The sequence below is a fragment of the Pelodiscus sinensis genome, chromosome 1 (assembly GCF_049634645.1).
Source record: "Pelodiscus sinensis isolate JC-2024 chromosome 1, ASM4963464v1, whole genome shotgun sequence".
In the NCBI taxonomy this organism is placed as follows: Eukaryota; Metazoa; Chordata; order Testudines; family Trionychidae; genus Pelodiscus; species Pelodiscus sinensis.
In genome coordinates this window covers 60,737,624-60,764,530 of record NC_134711.1, presented here as the reverse complement: position 1 = coordinate 60,764,530, position 26,907 = coordinate 60,737,624, and the positions used below count along the sequence as shown (strand labels likewise).

Genomic DNA, 26,907 nt, shown 5'->3' with positions numbered 1-26,907 from the left:
AAAGATGCCCACAAAGGCATTTCATAATCTTCATTCCACTAAAATACTTTGTATCGTAGTTAATCCTCTTAATGTTTATTTTAAGACAAGGCATGCTTCTTTCTGTCCCCATGAGCATCAATGGAACAACAATTGAAACATCTGACGAACTAAAACTTTGTTTTCCAAAAATTTAATTAAAGCTCTTAGATAAACCTGTCACATAGTTGTAAAAGTGGCAGAACAATTTGCAAGATGGCACACAAAAAGATGATGTAAATACTTTCATAGAACTCAACAGATGCTGAAATGTTGAACAGGAGAATTTTGTGCTCACTCTCTGCAACTAAGTAATGCAGTAACAGAAGTAAAGACAAATCCAAATGTTTTCCCACAGGACCAAGCCAGCAGAAAGCACTGCTAGCTGATTTCACTGCTATTGAATGTTATTGTAACAGCTCACAAATTTACCTATTGATTTTGGAGAAAGCGATGCAGGAAGTATTGTGACAAAACACAGGACTAACATGATTCTTATGTGTTTTTGGAATTAAAGTGTTCTCCGGCAGTGTCAGATCTGCCATGTGGTCAATTAGATTTCTGACAGCTGGGCTATACTGGCATTTTCAAACAGTAAAGTTTCACAGTCAAGCTCTTTCTAGCTCACATTCTGAAGAGGCTGAAAACCAACAATTCTTTCTCTCAGTATTTATATGTCCATGATATCATCCACATAGCTGTTAATGCATATTTTATCTTGGCTATTAAGCTATAGGGAAATTCCTTGTACAATATGCTGCATTAGCAGCTACCTGTGTCACATCACATATGAATACTAGCTGCATACGAAATTCCTTGTACAATATGCTGCATTAGCAGCTACCTGTGTCACATCACATATGAATACTAGCTGCATACAAGTATTATTTTCCAAAAAATACTTGATCATTTGTCCAGATGATCTCTTGTATCTTGTAACCAAACTTAAGGGTATGCTAGCCCAGCCTGGGAGCCAGTTCGTCTGGATTTAAAATGCCACTGAACAACCATAACACTAAATAAAAAATAACTTTAAATATATTAGCTGCCTGTCACAAAAGCCAGAAAATTCAGAATTAAGACAAGTCCAGGCTGAGGTCCTATGCCCCCAAATCCAACACATGCCACCATAGCAAAATCAAAACAAACAATACTATGAATTTGCAAGGGAGCAGTCACACTGTAATTTCACCTTTGATAATATTCTTCACTTAATTTTGTCTTTAGAACAATGCTGTTTTCCAGTTCCTTTACTTCGTTTTATTTAAATTAGGGCCTGTTAGATTGTTTTAAGTCCCACAAACTATTTTTAAATGGTAAAATACCTCTTAGACAATACAGGTTGAAAGAATGTTCAGCCAATCAGATCACATGACTGGCTGAACACCCTAATACCTTTTTTCAAATTTTATAAAAACAAATTTCCTAGACTGTGAACATGTAAGACACAGTAAAGCCCAGAGCACATCTTTCCAGCAGAGACAGAGAATTTCAAAAGGTGTTTATAATAGACTTGCTGACAAAACTGACTTAGAGCTGTGCAAACTGGGCTTGGATTGAAACCAGGAGTGAACAATGATTTTGTTCCCACAACTTAATGAGCATATCAGAAGTTCTCCATACTGCATCTTGAAAATAGAGGCTTTGAGGATGGGACAGACATTAAAGAGAAACAGCATACTGTCTTGTGTCCATTGCAGAGCCTCTGTTGGGCACTGATATGAGAGAAACACACCATAAAACGGGGGGGGGGGGGGGGGGGGGAGAGAATGGCAGCAACATTAAAACAATGGAGTTTAAACAAGGACAACAGAGTAATATGGTTAAAATATATTCTATTTAACTCAAAGATAGTCAGACTGTTGTCCTTCAAACATGGTTAGTCCTTTAAGAGCTGGCTAAACACATGGTACAAGCTCTTCATGGTTCTGGCTACTAAATTACACTGAAAGAGCTAAAAATACATTAAATTCAACAAATCTTTCCTAATTTTATTTTTCCATCTAAGCAACTGCCATACATTCAAATTCAATTATGAATGGGTGGAGTGCCCAATGATACATAGGAAGGACAAGTTACAACTGAGTAGATAACCTTTCATTTAAAAAAAAAAAAAAAAAAAAGCCAACAAAAAACCTGAAGTTCTGCTTCACAAATCATGCAGCAAAAGGACAAATGCTGTGCAGTACCATACATTAGGGATATAAGCGAATAATTGACTACCCAATAAGCCTAGGCTTATCTGGTAGTGGAGTTGACTACTTGCTCTCCCGCCCCTTTGCTGCCTCTGTATCAGAGTCAGCAAGGGGTGGGGAAGCAGGCGCAGGTGCTGGGGGAGCTGCTTTAAAAGCCAGCTTGCCCCAACAACATCTCCGTCGTGCCACCTGCCTCTGCCCCCCCCCATGCTGCTGCCTCTGATAGAGGCAGCAGCCCCTGTCTGTGGGGAGTTGGAACTGCTGCAAACAGGGGCTGCTGGACCTGGCATGAGCTAAGAGTGAGCAAGCCTGGCTCAGTCCTGGCTTGTGCTAGGTCTGGGAGGTACAACTGCATTTTAAATGTGGCAAGAGCTGGGCTACCTGTGCATCTGGTTCTTACTACATTTAAACTGCAGAGCCACAGCGGGGATAGCACCTGGACCCGGCACAAGCTGGGACTGAGCAAGCCTTCTCTTATCGACTAATCATGTAGTTGATAAAAAATTACTTGTACTGATAACACTCCCTCTGACTGAACTCCTGGAATATTTCCAATGCCAATGACTGTATAGAGGGATTAGATGCTGTAGCAGCTTCAAGTGTAGAACTCTCCTCCTTTTGTACATCTAGGCTCATAGGCACTACAGTAACACAAATAATTACTACTAGCAGATTTACTGATGTTATTTGGTTGTCTAAAGGACATGCTCAGGCCCCGTGAGTGTGCTGGGGGGGAGGAAGGGGAAATCCCCATACTCTGGGTGAAGTGTTGAGGGGGCAGGAGAGGGAATTCCCAGGCTCCAAGACAAGCAGCACAGGAGGGGGGAGAGGAAGAGAACATCACTAAGCCCCATGAGGAGCTACAAGGGGGAGGGAATCCCCAAGCCCCAAGAAGAGCAGCACAGAGGGAGGGACTGAAAAAATGTTAAGAGGCAGGTAACTGACTAATTGTGTAGTCGATAAAGGAAGGCTTGCTCAGTCCTGGCTTGTGCTGGGTCCAGGAGCTACCTCTGCTGTGGCTCTGCAATTTAAATGTAGTAGGAGCTGGGTGCACAGCAGCCAAGATTCTATTGCATTTAAACTGCAGAGCTGCAGTGGGGGTAGGTCCTGGAACAACAAGAACCAGGACAAAGCTGGGACCGTTGCAGCTCTGCATTTTGAATGTAGTAAGAGTTGCCCGGCTCCTACTACATATAAAATGCAGAGCCTCAGCAGGGGGTAGCTCACAGATCCAGAGAGTTGGGCCTGATGAGTCCTGGCTCATGCTAGGTCCAGAACCACTGTGGGTCTGCATTTTAAATGCTGCCGGAACAGCTTCTGCCTGTGTCCAGCCTTTGGTACCACAGATGGGGCTGCAAGCAGCCTCTGCTTGCAGCGAGCCTTGGCCTGCAACAGTAGATAGAGACTGCTTTCTGGCAGCCTTCTCTGGCCTTTCCCATGCTGCTGCCTCAGATAGAGGCAGCAGCGCGGGGGGTGGGAAACAGGCGGCACTGCGGAGATGGTGCTGGGGGGAGCCAGCTTTTAAGATGGCTCCCCCCAGCATCAGTGTTCCCTTTAAGCTGTGCTGGAACAAAACTTCACAGGTGATTAATCAGCCCCACCCAGTCAGAGGCACAGCTTAGAGCAGGGGTGTCCAAACTTTTTTCAAAGAGGGCCAGATTTGATGAAGTGAACATGCGTGAGGGCCGACCATTTTGCCTGACATTCTTTGAACCATTAAAATTAAATGCAAATTAACTATTTTATGCAAAGTTTATTGCAAACAGCATACTTTTCATTTTGTCACATGGATGACAAGTCTAAACAGGTGTTAAATCACTCTGCCTTTCATATCTGAAAGCCAGATGAAAAAAAAAATCCAAGAAGCTGAAATATATGTCAGGAACATTGTAAAGTACATTACATATTATTGGTACTAAAGCTTGTCTGTCAACTTTTAAGTTAAAAAAATATGAACAGGAACATAACACCAAGTATACATGTTGTGTCCAAATATATTTATAACTGATTTAGACCAACTGACATTAACTGAGATTTTACAATGTATTCATCTCAATACATATGGATTCGTTGGGGGCCATAAAAGATAGATATTGCCAAATTACCTGTGGGGCCGTATTAAACCGGAACACGGGCCGCAATTGGCCCGCGGGCCGGACTTTGGACATGCCTGGCTTAGAGGGTACAGGGCACAGTACCACATCCTGTTACCACCCTCTTACTGCTTCTTATACAGAGGTAGCAAGGGGGGAGGAAAGCGAATAGCCGAGAAACTTACTGGGTAGTTGGGTACTCAACTACTTGCTTACATCCCTAGCTGAAGGGTAAAGTGGCGAGGGGGGGAAGGAGAAATTGCTTAGACCCACAAGAGCCTTTCCTGCCTTCATGTCTGGCTTTTTTAAAGTAGTGAAGAAACTTCAACAACAAATTCCCTCCCAGTCCCCTGACCCTTAGTGGACCCCTTATGCAACACTGCCATTTTCATAGAATACTAGAACTGCAAGGGACCTCGAGAGGTCATCGAGTCAAGTCCCCTGCCCTCATGGCAGGACCCAGTACTGTCTAGACCAGTGGCCTCCAACCTTTTTACACCCAAGATCACTTTTTAAATCTCCAAACAGGTGAAGATCTACCGTCCCGCCCCTTCCTTGAAGCCCCGCCCCTTTCCTGAAGCCCTGCCCTCTCTATTCTCCTCCTGTCCATCATTTGCTATCCCCAGCCCTTACTTACACACTCTGATAAATAGTTTATTTTTAAATTATGCGATGTATAAAATTAAAATCATGTGTTTATAGTTATGAAATAAATGGTCTGTTTTTTATTCATGTTATTTAAATTAAAATGAAGCATTTATAATTATACATTTTGTGGGGACAGAGTTCTGCGGCTGGGGGCAGGAGAGAGGGAACAGGGTGCTGGGAGGGGACAGAGTGCCAGTGGGGACAGGGTTCTGCAGCAGGGGACAGAGTGCCAGTGGGGACAGGAATAGGGACAGAGTTCTGTAGCTAGGAACAGAGGAGTGGGAACAGGATTCTGTGGCTGGGGACAGGGAAGTGGGGACAGAGTTCGGGAAGTGGGAGCAGGGGACAGAGGGCTGGGGGCAGGGGAGTGGAGGCAGAAAGTCCCCTGTATCTGCCTCCTCCCAGGACATCCCCGCCCCCAGAGGGAAACCAGCGCGTGCCTGCCCCGGAGCCGACCCACCCGTGGCGCAGGGAAGCCCCCAGTGCGCACGCCTGCCCCAGAACCAACCCCCCCGGCGCAGGAAAACTCTGCGCGTGCCTGTCCCAGGGCCGACCCTCCTCCCCCCCGGCGCAGGGAAACCCCATGGGCGCGTCTCCCCCGTGGCTGACTCACCCCTCCCGTGCGGTGCAGGGAGCCGATGCTCCCTCCCGCAGTACACCCGGCAGAGCAGCTAGCGCTACTTCCAGAATCACCGGAAGTGGCGCTAAGCTGCAGGACTTCTGTCCATCCCCGGGAAGCATACACTACCTCCATTTTCACTGGAGGTAGGTAGTGGGGCTTCTCGGGGGTGGGAGGGAAATGGGGGCGCGGCGGACAGGACGCCTCGCGATCAACTGGTCAAGGCCTCGCAATCGACCAGTCGATCGCGATCGACCTGTTGGTGACCACAGGTCTAGACCATCCCTGATAGACATTTATCAAGCCTACTCTTAAATATCTCCACAGATGGAGATTCCACAACCTCACTGGGCAAATTATTCCAGTGTTTAGCCACCCTGACAGTTAGGAACTTTTTCCTAATGTCCAATCTAAGCCTCCCTTGCAGCAGTTTAAGCCCATTGCTTCTTGTTCTATCCTCAGAGGCCAAGATGAACAAGTTTTCTCCCTCCTCCTTATGACACCCTTTTAGATACCTGAAAACTGCTATCATGTCCCCCCTCAATCTTCCCTTTTCCAAACTAAACAAACCCAGTTCTTTCAGTCTTCCTTCATAGGTCGTGCTCTCTAGACCTTTAATCATTCTTGTTGCTCTTCTCAGGACCCTCTCCAATTTCTCCACAGCTTTCTTGAAATGTGGTGCTCAGAACTGGACACAATACTCCAACTGAGGCCTAACCAGCGCAGAGTAGAAGTGAAGAAGGACTTCTTGTGTCTTGCTCACAACATACCTGTTAACGCATCCCAGAATCATGTTTGCTTTTTTTGCAACAGCGTCACACCATTGACTCATATTTAGCTTGTGGTCCATGATAACCCCTAGATCCCTTTCTGCCTTACTCCTTCCTAGACAGTTGCTTCCCATTCTGTATGTGTGAAACTGATTGTTCCTTCCTAAGTGAAGCACTTTGCATTTGTCTTTATTAAACTTCATCCTGTTTACCTCAGACCATTTCTCCAATATGTCCAGATCATTTTGAATTATGACCCTATCCTCCAAAGCAGTTGCAACCTCTCCCAGCTTGGTATCATCTGCAAACTTAATAAGTGTATGCCAATATCTAAATCGTTGATGAAGATATTGAACAGAGCCGGTCCCCAAACCGACCCCCCATGAAACCCCACTTGTTACACCTTTCCAGCAGGATTGAGAACCATTAACTACTCTCTGAGTACGGTTATGCAGCCAGTTATGCACCGACCTTATAGTAGCCCCATCTAAGTTGTGTTTGCCTAGTTTACTGATAAGAATATCATGCGAGACTGTATCAAATGCCTTACTAGAGTCTAGGTATACCACATCCACCGCTTCTCCCTTATCCACAAGACTCGTTATCCTATCAAAGAAAGCTATCAGATATTTTGTTCACAAGGGCTGGCACAAGATTCTATGGGCCACTTTGCAACAAAGATTCTGTGTTAAAGAATATATCCTCATCCTCACATTCCACAAACTATTGTAATAATATTTATTCAAGGTATTCCTTGTGAGATAACATTTAATACTCAACTTGCTGATCAATAATGCAATGGGAAAATGCATATAGCATCACATATGCAAAGTTATGAAGAGAAGCTGAAATCATGACTGAAATATGTAACCCAAATAAATATGGGGAGTGGCTAAACTAGCTCCTGAGAGACAAAGAGCGAACTAATGCCTCAGCCAGGTGTCAACAAGGCTGATGCACCACTACGTGACATTCTTTGGCAAAGTGAACAGGGACAAAAATCTACTTCTGAGCAAAGATAAATATGGAGCTTCATTTCTTCTCCAGACTTCCTGTTACCTTGCTGCCAGCTGGAAGTACTTCTCAAAAAGGGACTGTAAAGAGAAGAGGCAGACATCCTAAGACATCTTTCTTTCTCCCCATCTGTATCTGGCAATACATCTAAAATGACACAGGAAAACAGCCACTGGACTGGGGAATGGAGTGAAGGAGGTGGCCCTGACCTGAATCTGCTTGAGCATGTGGTGAAAAACTTAGTTGGAATCTGTTTTGTTAAGTTAGGCACTTGTAAATGTCTTATCTTTATTTTTCTTGTAATCATTACCAATTTGGATACCTCACTAATTATACTCACTTAAAATCCCTCTTAGTTAATAAACTTCTTTTACTATTTTATCTAATCCAGCGAATTCAAGTTGAAATGTCTGGGTTTAAAATAATAAACTGGCATATTCTCCTCTTTAAGGAATGATGGACTTAATGTATTTATACTGTCCTAGGCAGTACAGAACATAATTTTCTGGGAGAAGATCCAGGAGGGATAGTGTATTGGCGTCACTGCACAGTATAACCAAGGCAGGTAAAAGCTGAAGTGTGTCAGACGGCACATAAGCATTTAAGCCACAGCACCTTTAACTTGATTTGCTGAGTATAACAGCAGAGGTTACATGTTTCAGTAACTCAAGACTGCCTTAGGGACATCACTTCACTGGCAGGCACAATATTTAGGACACAATTTTGGAACTTCAACATCATTTTTGGAATGCAGGTATTGGTACTAAGCCCCAAAAATCCAACTCCATGAATATCAAACCCCAAACTGTGATCATACGACTTGTAGTAAGCCACTAGCAATAATTCTGCTATGTACAAAAAAACCCACCTAAATGTAGATGTTAAGACATTTTGATTTAAAAGTACAGGCAGTCCCCGGGTTATGTTCAAGATAGGGACTGTAGGTTTGTTCTTAAGTTGAATTTGTATGTAAGTCGGAACTGGTATATATTGTAGGGGAAACTCTAGCCAAACATTTCTCCAGAGCTCAGTTTTATTCTCCCACACCTCACTTCCCTCAGTCCTTTATTCTCAAGCTGAGGTGTCTGCTGAGAAAAGCCGCTCCGCGTCTCCCTGGTCTGCTGGGGGAGGGGGGGCGCTAGCTTCGCATCTCCCTGGTCTGCTGGGGGGAAGCAGCTAGTGCGGGGTTGCCTCACCCCGTTTGTAAGTAGGGATCCGATGTAAGTCGGATCCATGTAACCCGGGGACTGCCTGTACTCTGTAGGCTTCTGAGATTACTACAAGTGTATGAATGGGTAAGGATTTAATGCTAAAGCACATCAACCTTGCTCTGAGGCAAGCAACCTGCACCTAAACTCCATCAGTCCATCCAATGGCAGTAACAAAACAAGATACAAACATGAACCTCAACAAAGTTTCCTGGGTTGGTCCATTATTGATGTTGGCAGATAGTGTCAATGTTCACCTACGTATAAAAAAAAAAAAAAAAAATCTCAAACCTTTCAACATCCCTTTCTCCAGCATGAGCTAAAGGGGTAAGGAGAGAAAATAAGTGTAAGGAGTGCACTGCCTCCTGTTGGATAAAATAAGACCAGAAGGACAGCAACTGATTTTTAAAATCTAGGATTTTATACTGTGTTCATCATTAAAGGGTTAAAAGGTCTCTCTCGACTTTAATATTTTTTTTTCTGTAAGAATGTTTATAGCATATCATCCACTGACTGCTAAAGGGATTATAAGAATAACCAAGACACTGGATATTTTTAGTTTTACTTTTAATAAACTACATAACTGCTTGTCAAACAAGCCTAACCTTCCTGGGTCAAAAGAAAAATCTAAAAATAGAATCTTCATTTGTTCAAATAATCAGGGGAGATGTTTTCTCCAGTGAATGTTACTGAGAGGAAACTCCACTTGAATCTGTAGAAAGAGTCACGATGGCCAACTGTATGAAACTCAGACTAATTGTGGATATTAAGACATGAATCTGATGCTGGCTTAATAATGTAAATAATGCAGAGGACAAAGCCACAACTTGACTCTTGGGATGGACAATAGAGACCACGATGGCCCTGCACCTGTAAGAGGAAAAGGGCCAGGGGGGCTCATGATCTAGAATGGGGAAGTGGGAGAAGAAAAACTAAGACAGGAAGTAGGGAATGAGGAATTTTTTTGCAGGGAGGAGGGGAGGGAGAGTAACATCTGTCCAACAGATGGAAAGAAATAGAAAACACCCATATGCACACTCACAAGACCCTGTGAAGTGGGTAATGAGTACAATGAAAAATACAGTGGGAGTGGTACATAGGTGCGTGTGTGTTTGTGCTAAATTGTGATTCTCAACAAGAGGGATGACAAACGTCACTTCTGTCACTGTGTTTATCCTTTTCTTCCCTCTATTTTATACCATAGGACTACAAGCTCTTACGGTATGTCTAGACTGCATCCCTCTGTCCGCAGAGGGATGCAGATTAGGCAGGCTGACATTGCAAATGAGGCAGGGATTTAAATATCCGGTGCCTAATTTGCATAAACATGGCCACCACGTTTTGCTGACTCAGCACTTTGTCAAAAAAGGCTTTCTTTCTCAACAGAGCAGTCTAGAGGGGGCTCTGTTGAGAAAGAAAGCCTTTTTTGACAGATACCTTATGCCTCCTGCAAGGAGGTTTACAGGATCTGTCGAAAAACCCTAGACTGCCACTTTTTGCTGACAAAGTGCTGAGTTGGCAAAACGCAGTAGCCCTTTTTATGCAAATTAGGCATGGGATATTTAAATCCCTGCCTCATTTGCAATGTCGACCTGCCTAATCTGTATCCCTCTGCTGACAGAGGGATGCAGTCTAGACATACTCTTAGACAGAGGAAGGCAGATCTATGTCTGTGAGGAGGCACCTAGCACTTTGGGCACTGGATAATTAATAACTATGTCCAGGTTTACCTTCTCCTAATTGCTAGGAACCCATTATCTCAAAGCCATCTCCAGTCTCTGTAAGAATGTCCCTCAATGTATGGGCTGCATCCCCAATGCTAGGGACATTATTCCTAAATTTGGAATTTCTCCCCTGTACCTTGAGTGTAGGAGTTAGCATTAAATAAGTCCCAAAAATACAACCCCATGAATAACAGATTCCCCACTATCAATAACTTAGTTGTTCTCCAGTCTCATCTTTCACTGTGAGAAAGAAAGCAAGTCACTAGCTGTTTCAGTTCCAGGGAAAACCTTCAAAATGTCAAGCATGGATAACCAAATGCAGGGCTGTCTGCAAGTGTGTGGAGAGAGCCTGAAACAATAGCTCGGAGGTATGAGCTGTCCTAGGCATTTCAATGAGTACTAAATTAGATTCCAGAGATGATACTTTAAATGCCAACACTGTTAAATGCCAACACTGTTAACTATTTCACTGGTCACCAAAGCCTGTAAGAAAAATGAGGAAGTATGATGAAGATCTACATCAGCATTGTCCAAAATGGGGAAATGTAGAGGACTAGCTAGGGAAGAGGAGGGTATATAGAAGATGTATCAATGAAGTTCTGTAGGCCTCTAACAACACACGACAGGTTTGTAGACATGACTGTTTTCTTAGGAAGAGGCTCAGCTTTCGAAAGTTTAAGAACATTGCACAGGGAATGAAAGAGCTACATAGACAAGATCACATAAAGCTACAGGCTTTGATACTGCAAAGACTTACACACCTGAATAACTTCTCTGGTCTAGTCTCAATGGCCAGACCAACTTCCTCCAGTTCTTCCTATTTCATTTAGAAAACATACAACAGTGATACAAGGAGCTATTAAGCCAGGCCCTCCGAGCCATTTACGGAGGCTAGTTCCTACGGTTCCTCCTGTCTCTGTGTTACTGATACCACAGAATGAACTAGAAAGCACAGAAGTAATATCCTTTTCCATGAACCACAACGTGACTTAAAACAAGCTGCATTTTGAGAACCCTGCCTGAACCATGAAAATATATTTTCTCCGCAGCTTAATTTCACTTTTGATAAGATAACTGATTTTTAAAAGTTTGACCATTAAATACTTTAATTTATTTAGAAATCTTGTTGAAGCTACTGTGTTGTTTGCATAACAGGCCCTTGGAAGTTTAACAGTGATTTAATTTTACCTTATATCAAAACTGTGTACTCTTCCCGCTTAGCATGACCTAAAGATCCACCATACAGTTTTATAGCTGGTGAGCTGATGGAATTCAGAAAAGATATTTATTTTAAAGGAAAACCATTAAAGCATTTGTTTGGAAAGGAAAAAAAGGTCACACATTTGAAGAATGATAGAGACATGACATTCAAATTGGGATCTACACCTCCAAGAGTGCCCTTTAACTGCATCAGATAAAAAAAGACCATTAATTGCAATCTGTATTGCAAGAAAGGAAAAATGCTTTTTATTTATGGAGTACCAATAACACTTAAGAGACAGGTATGAAGACAATACCCCTATCCTGAAGAGATAGTGCTCAAACTCAGTGACACCAAAAGTGTTGTATCTCATTTTAGTTTTCATACTGTCAGTTACATTTTTTAAGGTGGAAAAAGGAAAAAAAGGACAGTCATAAAAACCTGTTATCTTGTTTTTAAAAAAACTTCGCTGACATTACACTTTGTAAAGCTATAACGAGAAGCAATTGCGAGATTTTTAAACTGCTAACTCAGAAATGGTTTCATTTAATTTATCTTTTAATGCAATTCAATTACTGTTATTATGATGGGCAGTCCCCACTAGCTACAGGATGGAAATCCAATAGTCCACTAATTATACAGATGTAATTGATCTCTGCTGCCAATTCCTCTCTCTCTGCCCCCTTAGCAACTTAAACATGACCTAAAGATCCAACATGAGTACTTATTTCTTTAGGCAAAGGAAGCCTGAAATACAGTACAGTATGTTTCTCTGCATACAAAGCTGTAAAGCTAACATTTTCACTCTTTCTCTTGTATATGGAAAGGTATGGAGGTACAAAAAGTTAAGATGGAGTAGTTGAACTGGTTGCATTTAAATAAGAGTACCACCGGTTAGTATTATGCCACATGGAGGAAAAGAAGCCACTGCAAAATTACAGTGAATTTGAAAACAGACAAAGGAACAGCAATTTGTAATGCCCTCTAACCAGGGGAAGGGGGGGAATTTATCATGCATTTTTGACTAAGCCTCAAACCCAAACCAAATTAACATCCTCATATATACAAAGAGCCTTGTTATGACAATTTCCCTTCCAGCAAAAAGAATCTTTCAGTAGTCACAAGACCATTGAAATCTATGTTCTGTTTAAATAAAAAAGGAGCACTAATAACACTGATAAGTATAAGCTTTGTGACTAGACATATTTAGCGGAGTACTTCTAAGGCTCCAGAGTCACTGATATAGCTGAATTCTATTTCAGGCTGCCCAATTTCAAAGTCTCAGTGTTTGCACTGTGACAACAAGCTGTTGCACGATCGAACTTCATTACTATGATTAGACACTAGAAGTGCTCCTAGATGAAAGGTTTGTTGCTGGTAAGAGCTTTTAACATACACAAGGGAAAATACTGTTTAGTCCTACTCACATGAACAGTCAATCAGTCAAGACCTAGAACTGCTAACAACATAGGAGAGGAAGATGAACACGTGACAAGGAGGAATAGTAGGAAAGTGCAAAGGAATAATATAAGGGAATGTCTACACTACAAAAATAGATGGACCTAAGTTACACTGACATACAGCCAATGCAGTAATGAAATCACTTTTGCATGTCCACACTTCACATCTTGCATGTTCCAATCAGGAGCACCTCCACTGATTTTATTGTTAGTGTGGGGCATTGTGGGATGGCTCTGGAAAAGCCACAACAGTTTGTGTAAGCAACACAGTATCTACACTCACACTGCATCAATTTAACTTCATCAACCTAAGTGCTATGTCTATTGAGAAACTAGAGTTATGATGTTGGTGTAGTGGGTAAATTATTATCGGTGAGTGCTATATTTTAGTGCAGACACCTAAAGAGTTCGGTTGACACAAGCTGTCGCATGTCAACCTATCTCTAATGTAGACCAGGTCAAAAAGGAAGCGTTAAAAAAAATGGATCTGATCTAAAAACAGCTACTGCTAAAATACACACACAAAAAGACACTACAAGAAACAGCAGCTTGTCAGTTTTCAAAGACACAAAGAATCATCTTTTGAAAGCTAACTCAGGCTTCCAAAAGCAAAAAGACAGATGGTGTGTGTGTGTAAATCTGATTCAAGACAATTAAAAAAAGGGGATGTACAAAACTTTACTATAGAATGTTTGATCCCTATTTTGCATCTTTGATGGGCCACTGCTCCACATTTTTTTAAACGAATCCCGGTACTGGTAGAGGTGGGTTGTTTTTGCTTCATTTTCAAACCTCTAAACTTTCAGTATTTTGGACTCATAAGACTAGAAAGCACCTAGTTACTGAAATAGCTATTTGACAACACTGCAGTAGTAATCCATTAATAGAGCTTTTAAAAAAAAAATTAAAATGCGTTTCCATCTGGAGTCTATTTTGTATAGACACTACATATCTGACATCCTCCCTCCCAGTCAAAAGGCTGAAATGGCCCTCACCTCAATTTAACTCATGTTTGCTGGGCTCAAAGCAAAACGCACTACAACGAAATGGAAAGCTGAGAGCATTTTGCTAGGAGGAACATGTCATTTTTATCTCAACACATAAGCTCCAGAGCTTTGCTTTCGCACCAAAGAACTTTAAATTCATCAAAATTTTTATAAGGCTGTTCATTACCATGAAGTCTGGGTGCCTGCCACAAAAAGTAGGCTTTAAAAAACCCCTCCTAATTAAAAGCTTCAGAGGGATAGCCGAGTTAGTCTGTAACAAGAAAAACTTAAGTTGGTTGTGCCCAGAAAGCTCATACCATCTATATGTTTTGTTAGTCTTTAAGGTGCTACTAGACTATTTGTTGTTTTTTAAGTTTTTCCTCCTAATTAAGATATTTTTACATTAAATTAACTATCAATCTTTGTAGCATTTCTGCTTCTAAACCAGACCAGAGAGCTCAAGTCCCTCTTTTAATAAACATATCCATCATCATACCTGTTGAGCACTATTAAAACTGGTGTCCCTTCCCTAAATGCATTGGATATTAACAATTCCTACACATTTCCCCAAGTGGAGTAAGGAAGTAATCCCAGTGGATTTGATCAACATTTCCTTTCTCAGTAAGTATTTTTTCATATCCAGACAATGAATTACTGCTCAGTACTTCACAGATGACACACTGCTTTCGCAGTATCAGTATCTTTACAGTCTGTATTGCACTTTCAGATAGCTAAAGCACAGAAGCCAGGAAATAAAATCTAATTTTATTTCATTCCAATCCAACACGTAGACAAGGAAAAGCTGCCATACTGCCATTCATAGAACATGCTTTGAGCGCTAACACTAAAGAAAACAAGTTGTCAAGTCACACCTTAGTCTAACGGATCTGATTAAATGGTGAACTGCAACACATTTTTAAAAAATAACTGTTGAAATCAGCCCTGGCCGGGTTGATTTAGTTGGAATTGGTCCTGCCTAGAGCAGGGGTCTGGACTTGATGACCTTCTGAGGTCTCTTCCAGCTCTATGATTCTATGAAATTCCAAACTAAATGTACATGCGGTTTTAAATTTCTGATAAGGCTTATCTATAGCAGAGTATTTGAAAACCCTCATTTCAGTATTTTATAGCCATTTTAATGCAGAGGGTTTCTTGGGTAAAGAGGGAACTGGGTTTGGAAGCTGCAGAGCAGATGTCAGTGTTACCTCAAAAGATGAAGATGCCCCATTACCATCTAAGGCAGAATAAGGAGACAGATGCTCCTGATTTCGGTGCCTGGAATATGTCACCCACTCTTGAGGGCTCTCAGGAAACCCTGAAGCTGGGTTGACGCCTGTTCATCTACAGTGACTGTTCCACTGCACCCATGGCATGGAAGAGCATAAGTCGACCCCAGCGATCCGGATCAGGCGGTGCATGCACTACCGTAGCCTCTACATGGGGGGGGATTGTTATTTCTCAGCCCACCCCCTCCATAATTTTATAAGTCAGGGGGGCCCGGGAGGACTGAGGGCAAATATTCTCAGCCCCAAAGGCGAGAAGGAGCTTTACTGGGGTGGGAAAAAAACTTCGGAAACTTCCGCGGCTGCTTCACAGCGGAGCAGGGACACGTGGAGGCCTGAGATCAGGCAGCCAGAGGAGGGGAGGGGGCGGGGGAATGTGCATGTGCCCGGCGAGCGGCTACCGGCCAGGGGGCAGGAGGATCGGGTCCGGGAGCAGAGGCTGCCCCGCCCCGGGGACGTTACACTCACTTGCTGCTCGGGCCTGGCTTTGGCCGGGGGCCTCCCGAAGAAGGAGGTGCGGGCGGTGAAGAACTCCTCGGACTCCTCCTCCTCCAGGCTGCTGTAGCCGCTGCTCATGCTGCTGGCCCGGCGTCAGCGGCCGCCGCTGCTCTTGCAGGGGCCCGGGCCCGCGGGCGGCGACCCCCTTCTTTCCCGCCGCCGCATGGGGGGCCGCTGCGCGCTCTCCCCTCGCAAGGCCGCGGGAGCAACAGCTGATACGGCAGCCGGCTCCCCCCGCCCAGCCTCCCCGCAGCACAAGTTCACACCGGGAAGCGCAGCCAAAGGGGAACTCCGGCTACAGCGCCGCCCTCGCCCCTGCCTCCTCCCCCGGCAGCGGGGACTGGCCCGACGCCTGGCAGCACCCCGGCCCCGCCTCGCAGGAGGGGCGGTGCAATGCAAACAGCCCCCAGCGCCTCCCTCTCTGCCTGCTCACCTTGGGCTGGACGGACTTTAGTCCCGAACAGCAGGTGAGCTGGGCGAAGGCGCAGTCTCCCCAGCAGTTCGCTTCTATGCAACTAACTCCACATCCAGCGCTCCAGCTTCGTTATGGACGCAGTGGGGAAGGAAGAGGCCAGGATCTTTTATTGGCTCCAAAAAAAAAAAACCCACCCCACCCCACCCACAGAGCATTTATAACATTGTGCCAATGAGATGCCAGCCACTTCAACAGGAAGAGGGAAAGCAAAGACTCCCCGCCCTCTCTAACAGGTTGTTGGTCTTAAACTAGCTCTAGAGAAACAAAACCTATTTTAATTCCTACAATTTATTTCAGGCAAAGTCAGGGTGTAGAGTACACACACACACACACACACACACACTTCTTGAGAAAAGGGATTTCTGTTTCTCCTTATTATCCCAGGCCCAACAAGGTTACAACATTTAAAACTCAGAGTTTCTGACTGCCAAATGCTGGGATTGGATGCCTCCATATTTGCTAGGGATGTAATAGTGTAGTCGACTAACCGATTAACAGATAAGCAAAAGCTTATAGGTTAATGCTATAGAGTACACACATTTCCCCTCTCTCCCTTGTCAGTAAATTTTTTAGCATGCTCGCCAGCAGCCCGTCTCAGTCCTGGCTCATGCCAGGTCCAGGATCTACCACTCCTGCAGCTCTGAATTTAAAATATATTAAGGACCAGGTGGACAGTCAGCCCAGCTCACTTCCAGCTTGTGCAGGGTCCAGGACTTCAGTCCCTCCCCTAGACATGGGCTGCTGGCACCCTGCACTGATGCCTGTATATCAGAGGCAGCAGCGCAGGGCAACAGACAGCCAGTCGTCCGCCAGGAGAGCCGGTGTTTAAACTGGCTTCCCTCACAGACCAGTGTGGAGCTGCCAGAGGCTCCTGGGGAGTGGGGCCAGACTGCATTGGCTGCCACCCCCGCCCCCGAGGACTATAGAATAGTCGACTAACCTATAAGAATTCATGAGGTTAATCAACTATTCAATTAACCGATATTTAACATCCCTAATATTTGCCCATTCTGTTTATTCTCTTTGACACACCTGGTATAGGCCACTGTCTGAAAACAGCACAATCGCCTATGCCAGGTGCTTCAAAAGGCTGGCTATTCTTACGTAACTTGTCAGTTTTATTTCAATTTAGTTTAAATCAAACTGTTATTCCCCAAGAAGAATTTCCACATCCAGACAGGCATTGTAGTAACAAAAGGTGTGAATTTAAACTGAGTTAGCTATTTTGATGCAAGTCTGTGCATACACAAACTCTTTCATTGAGGGTAGGGTGTCTGGCTTGCTATTAGCACAACATAACTATCAATTAAAAGAGGCCAGGTCTACAGTGGCCAAGAAAATCAATATAAGATATGCAACTCTAACCACATGAATTGTGTAGCTGGAGTCAAAGTACTTTGCATTATTTTTCGGCGGGGGGAAGAGGCCCACAGTGGGATGCTCACAGAGGAAACTCTCCCTTCAACTTCTTTAACTCTTTGGGACAGCAAGGAGTTCCGCAGTCAATAGGGGCACCCTCAGCGTTTGATTTAGCATGTCTTTATTAGACCTGCTAAATCGAATCCCGGAAAATTGATCACTGGAACATCGATTCTCTGGGAAGTGGAGATGTGGCCTTAGAACTTTGGGATCCTTGCGTAACCCACACACCTTCTGGATGTGTTATATTGTCTGCTCTACAGCCTTAGCTCATAGTCAGCTAGCTTTTTAGCTAATACATTAAGCTCCAGAGGTCCCAGGTTCAATTCTGTCTGCAGACAACTGGGGTCTGCCAACTTCCCTCTTGCACCAACAAACTCTCCCTCCATGCACATTGGTGGCTCGCCATTCCTGACTAGCCATAGATTATTCTATTCCAGGATAAACCAGTCCAAGAACAAGATGTACTTAAATCAGTGGTCCCCAATGCGGTGCCCGCGGCACCATGGTGCCCACTGGGCCATTTATGTGCGCCCGCCGAACAATCTAGGCCAGCCCCGCCCCTGGGCATGTGGCACATACGCAGTGCCAGCCCCAGGCGTGTGGCACAAGCGCGGTGCTGGCCCCTTGCGCATAGGCGGCCCCTGCCCCGGGTGCGCGGCACAAGCACAGTGCCGGCCCCTGGCTCATGGGCGGCCCCTGCACCAGGGTTGCGGTACATGTCGGTGCCGGTCCTGGGCACCTGGTGCATGGGCAGCCCCTGGCCTGGGCACGAGGCACAAGCGCAGTGCCGGCCCCTGGTGCATGGGTGGCCCCTGTCCCGGGGTTGCAGAACATGCCGGTGCCGGCCCGGGCGCCTGGCAGATGGGTAGTCCCTGCCCCGGGGTCGCAGCACATGCCGGTGCTGGCCCTGGGCACATGGTGCATGTGCCGGCCCTGCCCCCCCCGGGGCGCACGGCGCATGCGTGGCCCTGCCCCCGGGCGCGTGGCCCGTGAGTGGCCCTGCCCCCAGACATGTGACTATTTGTTGTTTTTTAAGTTTTTCCTGTTACAGACTCTGTTACCCCTCTGAATCTATTATTTAAGTCAGTGGTCCCCAACCTTTTGGGGCTGCCGAACAGTACAGTCGCCACATAACTCAATGGGATCCGAATTACGAACACTTCCAGTTATGGCCAAGTGTTTGGTCCATAACTCGTTCGTAACTTGGGGACCGGCTGTATAGCAACTCCTTTGTTCCTAATGTTAGTACTGATGTGACTTGTGAACATACGAACAGCCATCCTGGGTCAGACCAAAGGTCCATCTAGCTTAGTAGCCTGTCTTCTGACCAATGTCAGATGCCCCAGAGGGAGCGAACAGAACAGGTAATCATCAAGCAATACCTCTCCCAACACCCATTCTCAACATCTATCAGAGACTAGGGACACCATTCCTACGCATCCTGGCTAATAACCATTTATGGACCTCACCTTCATGAATTTATCTAGTTCTTTCTTGAACCCTGTTAAAGTCCTGGTCTTTGCAACCTCCCCTGGCATGGAGTTCCACAGACTGACTGTGTGAATGATATCCCCACTCTAGGACAGATGTCTACACTAAGGGGAAAAGTCAATCTAAGCTATGCAATTCGAGTTACTTTAATATGTAAGTCAAGTTGACATATCATAGATCTACTTACTACAAGGCCCACACTGTGCTGGGTTGACTCCCCTTGTTCATCTTGTTGGGAGTACTGGTGTCAACATCTGAGCCATTAGTAGTCAATTTAGTGGGTGACCTCTCCCTCCATAAGATCAATCATTGCAAAACTGATCATGGATATAGCGGAGACAAGCTCTTACTATAGTATTTATAATATCTAATTTAAATATTGAAAAGGCACTTATAACTTTAAACAATAGTGCATCGCACACTAAATTTTAAGGAGCAGCAAATTTCTGAAAATCTTTTCTGAAAGAATGTATGATCCTTGCTGTATATGAGTCTTGTACCAAAATTAAAGCAGATGCACTTCAGACATTAAGAACAACTTATGACGCTTGAAAATGCAGGACTAATGTAGGTGAAATGCTTTGGATCTCATGCCTACTTATCAGTCGTATAGTTTCATTGTACTCAAGAGAACTGTAAACTGAATGTCGAGTAAGTGGGGAAAAGGAGAATTACAATAATTGCTCTAGACAAGTGGTCACCCAGACTGTCCCCAACCCAGAAGGCCTGCAAAAATACTGATAGTGGACCCACTCTCTTCATCAGCTAAAGTTGATGGAAAACTGCCAATGACATCAAGACCATAGACAGAGCAGGTAAAATTTATAAGAATGTTTAAGTCAGTTAGTCAAAAACCCAATAAAAGTGGACCTGAGTCAATGGGACAGTCACTTTTCGTCCAAGTCCTTCTGCCCCTTCTGAATTGATTTCCTTGCTCCACCCAGACAAAGTTTACCAATTAGTTAACCAAAAAAAGAAATAGTGTGTGCATGCTGAAATCAAGATCCACAGTTTGAAGATATACTTACTGATAACTTGACCGAAGGCAGGTTTATTTTTGTACAGAATTCATTGTTATCTGAACATGATGTTTGAAGTCAAGGAACATGGCAAAGATTTAAACAACACTTACAAGCACTATGCAACTTGAAGTGTTTGTGAAACAGTGGTATAGAGCTATATAAAAGCTGCAGTAACTGGAAAAGTAAAGAGGTAGAGGGAGTGATTGTCTATCTAGGAAAACTCACTTCAAACATTACACAGCATATTTTTCTATGCCAGAAATGCTAGATGGTCAAGTAATTCCCAAGGTCATATGGGACAAGTGTCACAGCCTGTGTAATAACTGAAACTCCTTCTGGTTTCTAACTGTTTGCTGTAATGAACTATCTTTACTAACCACGAATGTTCTCTTGAACAACAATAGCAAATCATAATGTAAATTATTGGATCATATTTTAGAGTGTATTGGCTGTAAATCAGTTATACAGAGAAAAAAAGTTAAATCTGCTGAGAAGTCTTGCAATCCATTGTTGTGAACATTTGTGCAATTGGCAAGACTACAATAGATAATGGAGAACACATTTTTAAAAATTAAACAGAATTTAATCCAAATAATACTTACAGATTCCATGTAAGAAGACTAGAGAACATTACTATTAAAAGGAAACACAGTATCTATAGAAATCTAATTTTAAAATAGGTTTTTAAATTACCATCCTTTTAAGGTCAAAATAAGTTAAAAAGCTTGCAAACCAAATAATAGATTTGTGACCAGAAATAGTAACAGACATACAATGTTCTAAAACATTATTCTCATTAGCAATCATTAATATAAAGCAATTACAGGAAAAGATGAACTTTGTAATGTATAATACAGCTGCATTCATATTATTACATAAATAATAAGACTATTTTCCATTATATAACTATGAATTGTCAAACAGCATTTCATTAAGCCAGATATCGAATTTAATAAAGATGGACTGTTCTTCAGAGTTTATTTACTTCATTAACTCAATTTTTTTTTTGCTTGCATTAAAGTATTAGTTTATTCATCACTGATTTTAAAAAAACCCTCTATATATCAGTTGCAGCAATAACTGTTGTTTGCTCGCTCTTACTTTCTGTGTTAGATTATTTAGGTGTGTAATCTCATCAAAAGAGACATGTACCAGACTATTACTAGCCATCTAGGGTGGGCTAGTGATGGTTCTTTGCACCATGGGGCAGAAGACCCAGCTCCATAAATCAGTCCCAGTCTTTTCTCTAGGTCACGAGGCTAGAGTATGGAAAAGTGACTGGGCCCTGAGAAGCAGGGAAGTAAAAGATGGGGTAATGCATGGACTTATAGGGTCCTATGTTGTTTAAGAATGAGCCTCTCGCTAAACAAAAAAAACCCAAAAGGACAGAAGAATTTTAAGCATGTACATCATTTTGACAATGAAAATAATAGGTCTAATCCTGTGCTGCATCCTTACATATTGGGCTGCTCAAAGGTCTAAAATAAAATATCCTGGGACCAGTAACCTCCCAACAGCTATGTCACAGCCCATATTCTCCATACTGCAATGCCTTAGGTCCACTGCTTTCCCAACTCTCCTGTACAATATATGGCAGCGCATGTGAGAGGGACTGTGTCAGTGGAATTCTTCCTCAGTTCTTTCTAGAACCTGCTCTGTTCTCTGCTCAAGTGACATCCAAGGGCCAAAGTGGGGGGGACAAAGCATGTCCCTAGGGACTACTCCTGTGTGTAAAGTTATGCTTGTGCTAAAGTCTTTGAAGGATCAAATCAATGCTTTCTAAAAGATGTATAGCAAGTGCCAACGGAAAGAACCCAAAGGCACTGAAAGAATTCCCACAGGAGGCTTTCCACTACACCCATAAAAACATCTACAAAATTCTGACATTTAGAAAGCTAAAATACACAGATTATTGACAGAAAAATCCAGCTGCATTTTATAAGCACACAGTCAGCAAGTATCACTGAGCTAAGGAAAGGGAAAGAATTTCTGAACTGCAAAAATCAGAGGCAACCAAAGTAAATTCATCTAAAAAATCGAAGGGAGCTCTATGATGTGTTACTGATTGCATTATAAACGGGCTGGGAAAAGATGAATGTATTAGTTTCCTGCAATGTTGATTATAAATACAGTATTGGTGATTTGTACACACATTTCTAAAACATGGTTTTATAATGATGCTAGTAATTTCAACAGGATAGAATTCCAAAAGCTAATTTTATTGTAAGTAGTATTACAACTAATCTGCAATCAGCATTCCAAACTACTGATAAGAATTGTAAATTAGAAGGTTGCTAATAAAAAAGGAAAGCTTTGAACAGAGAGTTAAAACACAGAAATACTATCATTCTTTAATCTTTCCTGCCAAATTTTCAAATGAAAAAGGTTCAGGTTCTATTAATCATATATTTGACAAACATTCAACTGGCAACAGAGTACTGATAAACTGTTAAAAAGCTTTTGGGTAGCCTGATATTTCCTCAAAACTTAAAAAACCCCTCAAATATTACTGTCCTCTAAATTCTGTATCACAAAGCATCTGCTTGTGTTTTCTCGAAAGAAAAGAGTTTTCTGTGTTAAGAAATCCCATATAGTACTAATTAGTAAAGGAGACTGATTTAATGCTTGGGTCTCTGTCTTGTAACTTTAAGAAGTGTTTACTATATTGTGTGCATCCAGATAGGATGGTAATTAGAAAAACTCTTTGCACAAAGCTGTTGAATGCTGCTCAGCCCCTCTGATCAGTTTTAATTCAACAGTCTTTGTTCAGTGCTGATACCACTGAAACACCATCTATATTTTGCAGGCTTGGCATTTTGTTGTTTTTTTTTAAAAAATATATTTGAAAGGGCTAGGTTAATCACCCTAGGCCAAATCCTCAGTAGTTCTGATTAGTGAAGTCAATAAGAGCTTTGTATGCTTGTTGCTGCTCATGAGTTAAGTTGGCTGGTTGCTTTTAAAATATTTGTATTATCACAGATGTTTTCCTATCTCAAACAAATAGACTTATCCTGCTTTGCTTCCATAATGTACATGATGCAAATGATACTCTCATAGTCAAGACAACCTGAAGTGGTTTTCCAAGGAGCAAATTGCAAGGTGTCTGGAAAAAAATAAGGCCTGAAACAAAATATTCATTTTAACTGAGGATATAAAACTTAGAAATAAAGTATGTTTTAACTTTTTCTAAATACCAGTTGAAGACAATGTCTATTTAATGATCAGCAAACCAATAAACTGAAAGAAATACAACCAAAACAGAGCATTCACTTAGGGTTGTAGTTTCTTTAGTCCATTAAACTTTCTGTTTATACATTTCCTCCATATGTCCTGCATTAGTAGCTCAGGTCTGTTTAGTACCACAGGCAGCAATGACAATTTTACTTTGATTCAGAGTGTGTAATATGCTAATTCAAACAAGATCATTCTGCCACAGAGATGTGGGTGTATAGCGTGAAAACAAAATGAGTTGGCTGAATAACCTCTCAGTTTCCTTGTGAGAGAGTGTTAGTGGCTTTATGGGGAAACAACACATTCTCTATCTACAAAGGCTATATTCTGAGACAAAATTATTGAGACATTAGGAATCTTTCTGGGACTCTCTTAAAACTTCTTCATTCTGTACATTCATAAAGTTCACTGAATGATCCTCTTTGACATCCCACCAATAAATAGGCTCTCTTAAAATTAAAACAAAAACACTGTATAAGTTCACACACACAAACCCTGAATTGTACATTCACATTACAGACTTGATTCAGTCCACTCTCTGAAATCAGGGGTTAATTCCATGGCATGCTTACCCCTTGCTTACAGAAGGTGGTTTTTAGTTACTTTAAACAGACAGAAAAAGGTGTGGGAGATCGTGCTAGTGCCTTTTCTTCTTTATGATATATAAAATTGGCCTGATGGGTTTTACTCCTTTAAAAAAAGCCCAAGTTTTATTTTTTAATTGAACCCTCCCCCCGATCTTTTCTATTCTTTTTCCCTAGAAGACTCTATGGCTTCATCTGCATTAAAGGGGAAAGTCAACTTAAGATCTGCAACTTCAGCTACGTTAATTATGTAACGGTAGTCAAAGTAATCTTAAATTGTGTTTTGGCATTGTCCACACAGTGCGAAGTCAATGGGAGCATGTGCTCCTGTTAACTTCCTTTCCTCCTTGTGAGGGCAAGACTACCAGTGAAAACGGGATGCCCTCTCAGTTCATTGCGTGTCTTCCCTAGATCTGCTCATTCGAGCCCCGGAAGATCGATGGCAGCAGCTTCAGTCTTCTCTGTAGCGTAGACAAGCCCTGAATGACTGGAGAAAAATAGGTGTATTCCCTAATCAGTATTAAGGAACAGAAACCTGATCAATGGGGAGAAGAAGTTATTTGTATTTTATAGTTTTAAAAAAATATGAACTCAAATGCTCAAAAAAAACAGCTGTTTGAAAGTGAGAAGACTGCTTTGTTAAAAGTAATCCCTTTTAATTCTCCAGAGTTTCCCTTCAAAACAGGGAAGACAAGCCTTTGCATTCCTTATCTTTCAAAATTAAAAAAACCCCACTAAACATAAATGTTATATGTCTAGGTTCTTAGTAACGAGTGTCAACACAAAATTCTAAATAAATATTTACTAACAACATTTTATGTTTCTGCACAGTGTATGTAAGTGTAATATATCCACATAACTTTAGAATCAAATTATGTTAAGGCAGTGCTAGAAAAATAACACTACTGAAAAACTGTAAAAATGTGTTCATAAATTGTTTGTAGTGCTCATAAAACCTGTCAGTGACAGCCCTGGACCTGGAGAACAAAGTTCTCTGTTTATCCACACAACATGTACACCACAGACAATGGCAGCGCACTCAGCCTTTATCCTGTCCTGAATGACTAGGTTGGAGTCAACAGTAGTACAGTCTCCATGCCAATTATATCACTGGCCTCTCATTAGCAACTGCCAATAGGGGTGCCAAATGTAGTGGTAGTTTTTGTGATGTGGACCACTATCAGATTAGTTCCTATCTCTTGGACAACATGAAATTTATTTCACATAAGTCACTGAACAGCTATCAGATGATAACAACCTTTGATCACTATTGATTTAAGCCCCAATACTGCAAGCATGTGTCAAACTTTAAGCATGTGGGTAGATCCATTAAAGTTAGCGAGGATACTCATCATATGCTTATAGTTAAATGTGTGTAGTTTACAGGATTGTGGCCTTAATACGGATTCTAATCCAAACCCAGAGAGATGACATTGTAACCCTCCAGCTCTGCAATTGAAGTTAGAATCAGCGTTTGGCAACTTACCATAGTATTAAAGAAACAAATATTCTTAGCTTTAAAATGTTTCGGTGTCTCCACATCCAGCTTCACAGTTGGTGAGGAAATAGGGTTGGCAACTGTGACGCTCCAATTTTAGCCTCTAATTGCAGACCATTTCTACAGTTTAAAGGCACTGCCTCAGAGTTTGTTTTTGTCCTGTGGAAAGAGCAGCATCCTTCCAAGACAACATGCCCGTGTAAGAGCTCATCCAAAGCCACTACAGAGAATGGAAATATTCCTTTGTCTTCTACTGGCTTTTAGTCAAGCCCCTTATGTAATATCCTGCAGATCTGTTCATCTTCTGAATTCTACCCATCTTCTGCTTTTACACTTGCTTGAAGAATGTCCCTTTCATTACTCCAACACATGCAGTATTCCCAAACATAAAAAGGAATTTTGTAATATCCCTTCTGTCTGTCCTGTTGATTATAATCAGAATCTTATAAACCCTAATACAGGGGTGGGGAACCTAAGGCACAAGGACTAGATGTGGCCCTCAGCTTGCCTGGATCTGTCTCCCAAGGGCTCCCCCTCAGCATTGGGGAACCTATGCTGGTGCTCCAGGCACCCTCTGCTTCCCTCTGTTGTCTCCCTGTGGAATTGGAGCACATAACATCTACTAGCTTGGGTCCCACTAGGCTCTGGTGGGTGAGGGGAATGTGGGAAGTGTCTTTCTCCTTCTCAGTCAGGGGCCAAGCCAGTGAGGATTTGTTTTTTTCTTTTTTGCTTCTCACTTGTGTGTAGCCCTCTACTGATTTTTTTGAGGGTCAACAGGCCCTAACCCGAAAAAGGTTCCCCACCCTTGGCCTAAGATCTCTTTTATAAGAATAATTAGCAGACTCACCCTTCCCTAGGGTTACCAGGTGGCTTCCAAAAAAATACCGGACACACTTGATCTCAGATGGTTGGGGGGGGGGGGGGACTGGTTGGGGGGGAGTGGGGCTAGCCAGGAAGGTATGTGTGTGTGTGTGGGAAACTGGCTGGCAGGAAGCAGAGCTGGCGGAGGGGGAAGGGAGGGCGGTCAGGGGCAGCGGAGCTGGCTGGGGAAGATTGGGCAGGGTGGGGGGGGAACCGGCCGGCAGGAAGTAGTGCTGGTCAGGGGGAGCGAGGCTGGTTGGGAGAGATGGGGGGGAGCCCGGCCGGTGGGAAGTGGGGTTGGCCGGGAGGGGGTCGGAGGGAGCGGGGCGAGAATCGGCCGGCGGGGAGTAGGACTGACCCGGGTGCATGCAGATCCCAGGGTGCTGCCCATCCCATGCACGATCCCAGCGAAGCATGGGCAAGTCAGGCTCCAGGGATTCCCTCCCGCCCCGACCCCACCGCCTCCCCTCCCCCACATAGTTGCGTGCTGCCTGGCTGGTAGACACACTCATGTAGCGTGAGCGTGTCTACCAGCCAGGGAGTTCAAAACTAGGTACCGATACTCCTAATAATAATAAAACTTACCTAATTAGAAAATACCAGACA

General features: G+C 43.0%; 1 protein-coding gene across 5 annotated transcripts in view; it reads right to left on the bottom strand.

Moving 5' to 3' along the window:
- Positions 1–26,907, bottom strand: part of RASSF3 (Ras association domain family member 3) — a 140,113-nt gene that overhangs the window by 54,903 nt on the left and 58,303 nt on the right. Inside the window, exon 1 of one of the 5 annotated variants that reach the window (XM_075931028.1) lies at positions 16,151–16,288. The exons of 2 other annotated variants lie outside the window; for them this stretch is intronic. Coding sequence is in view for 1 of the 3 variants with exons in the window: in XM_075931007.1 (XP_075787122.1) it covers positions 15,688–15,795 (108 nt within the window). In the remaining 2 variants the exon portion in view is untranslated. Of the gene's footprint in view, positions 1–15,687; positions 16,040–16,150; positions 16,289–26,907 lie in introns of those variants that run through there. 2 more of the 5 variants (XM_075931007.1, XM_075931012.1) reach the window with 2 other exon arrangements.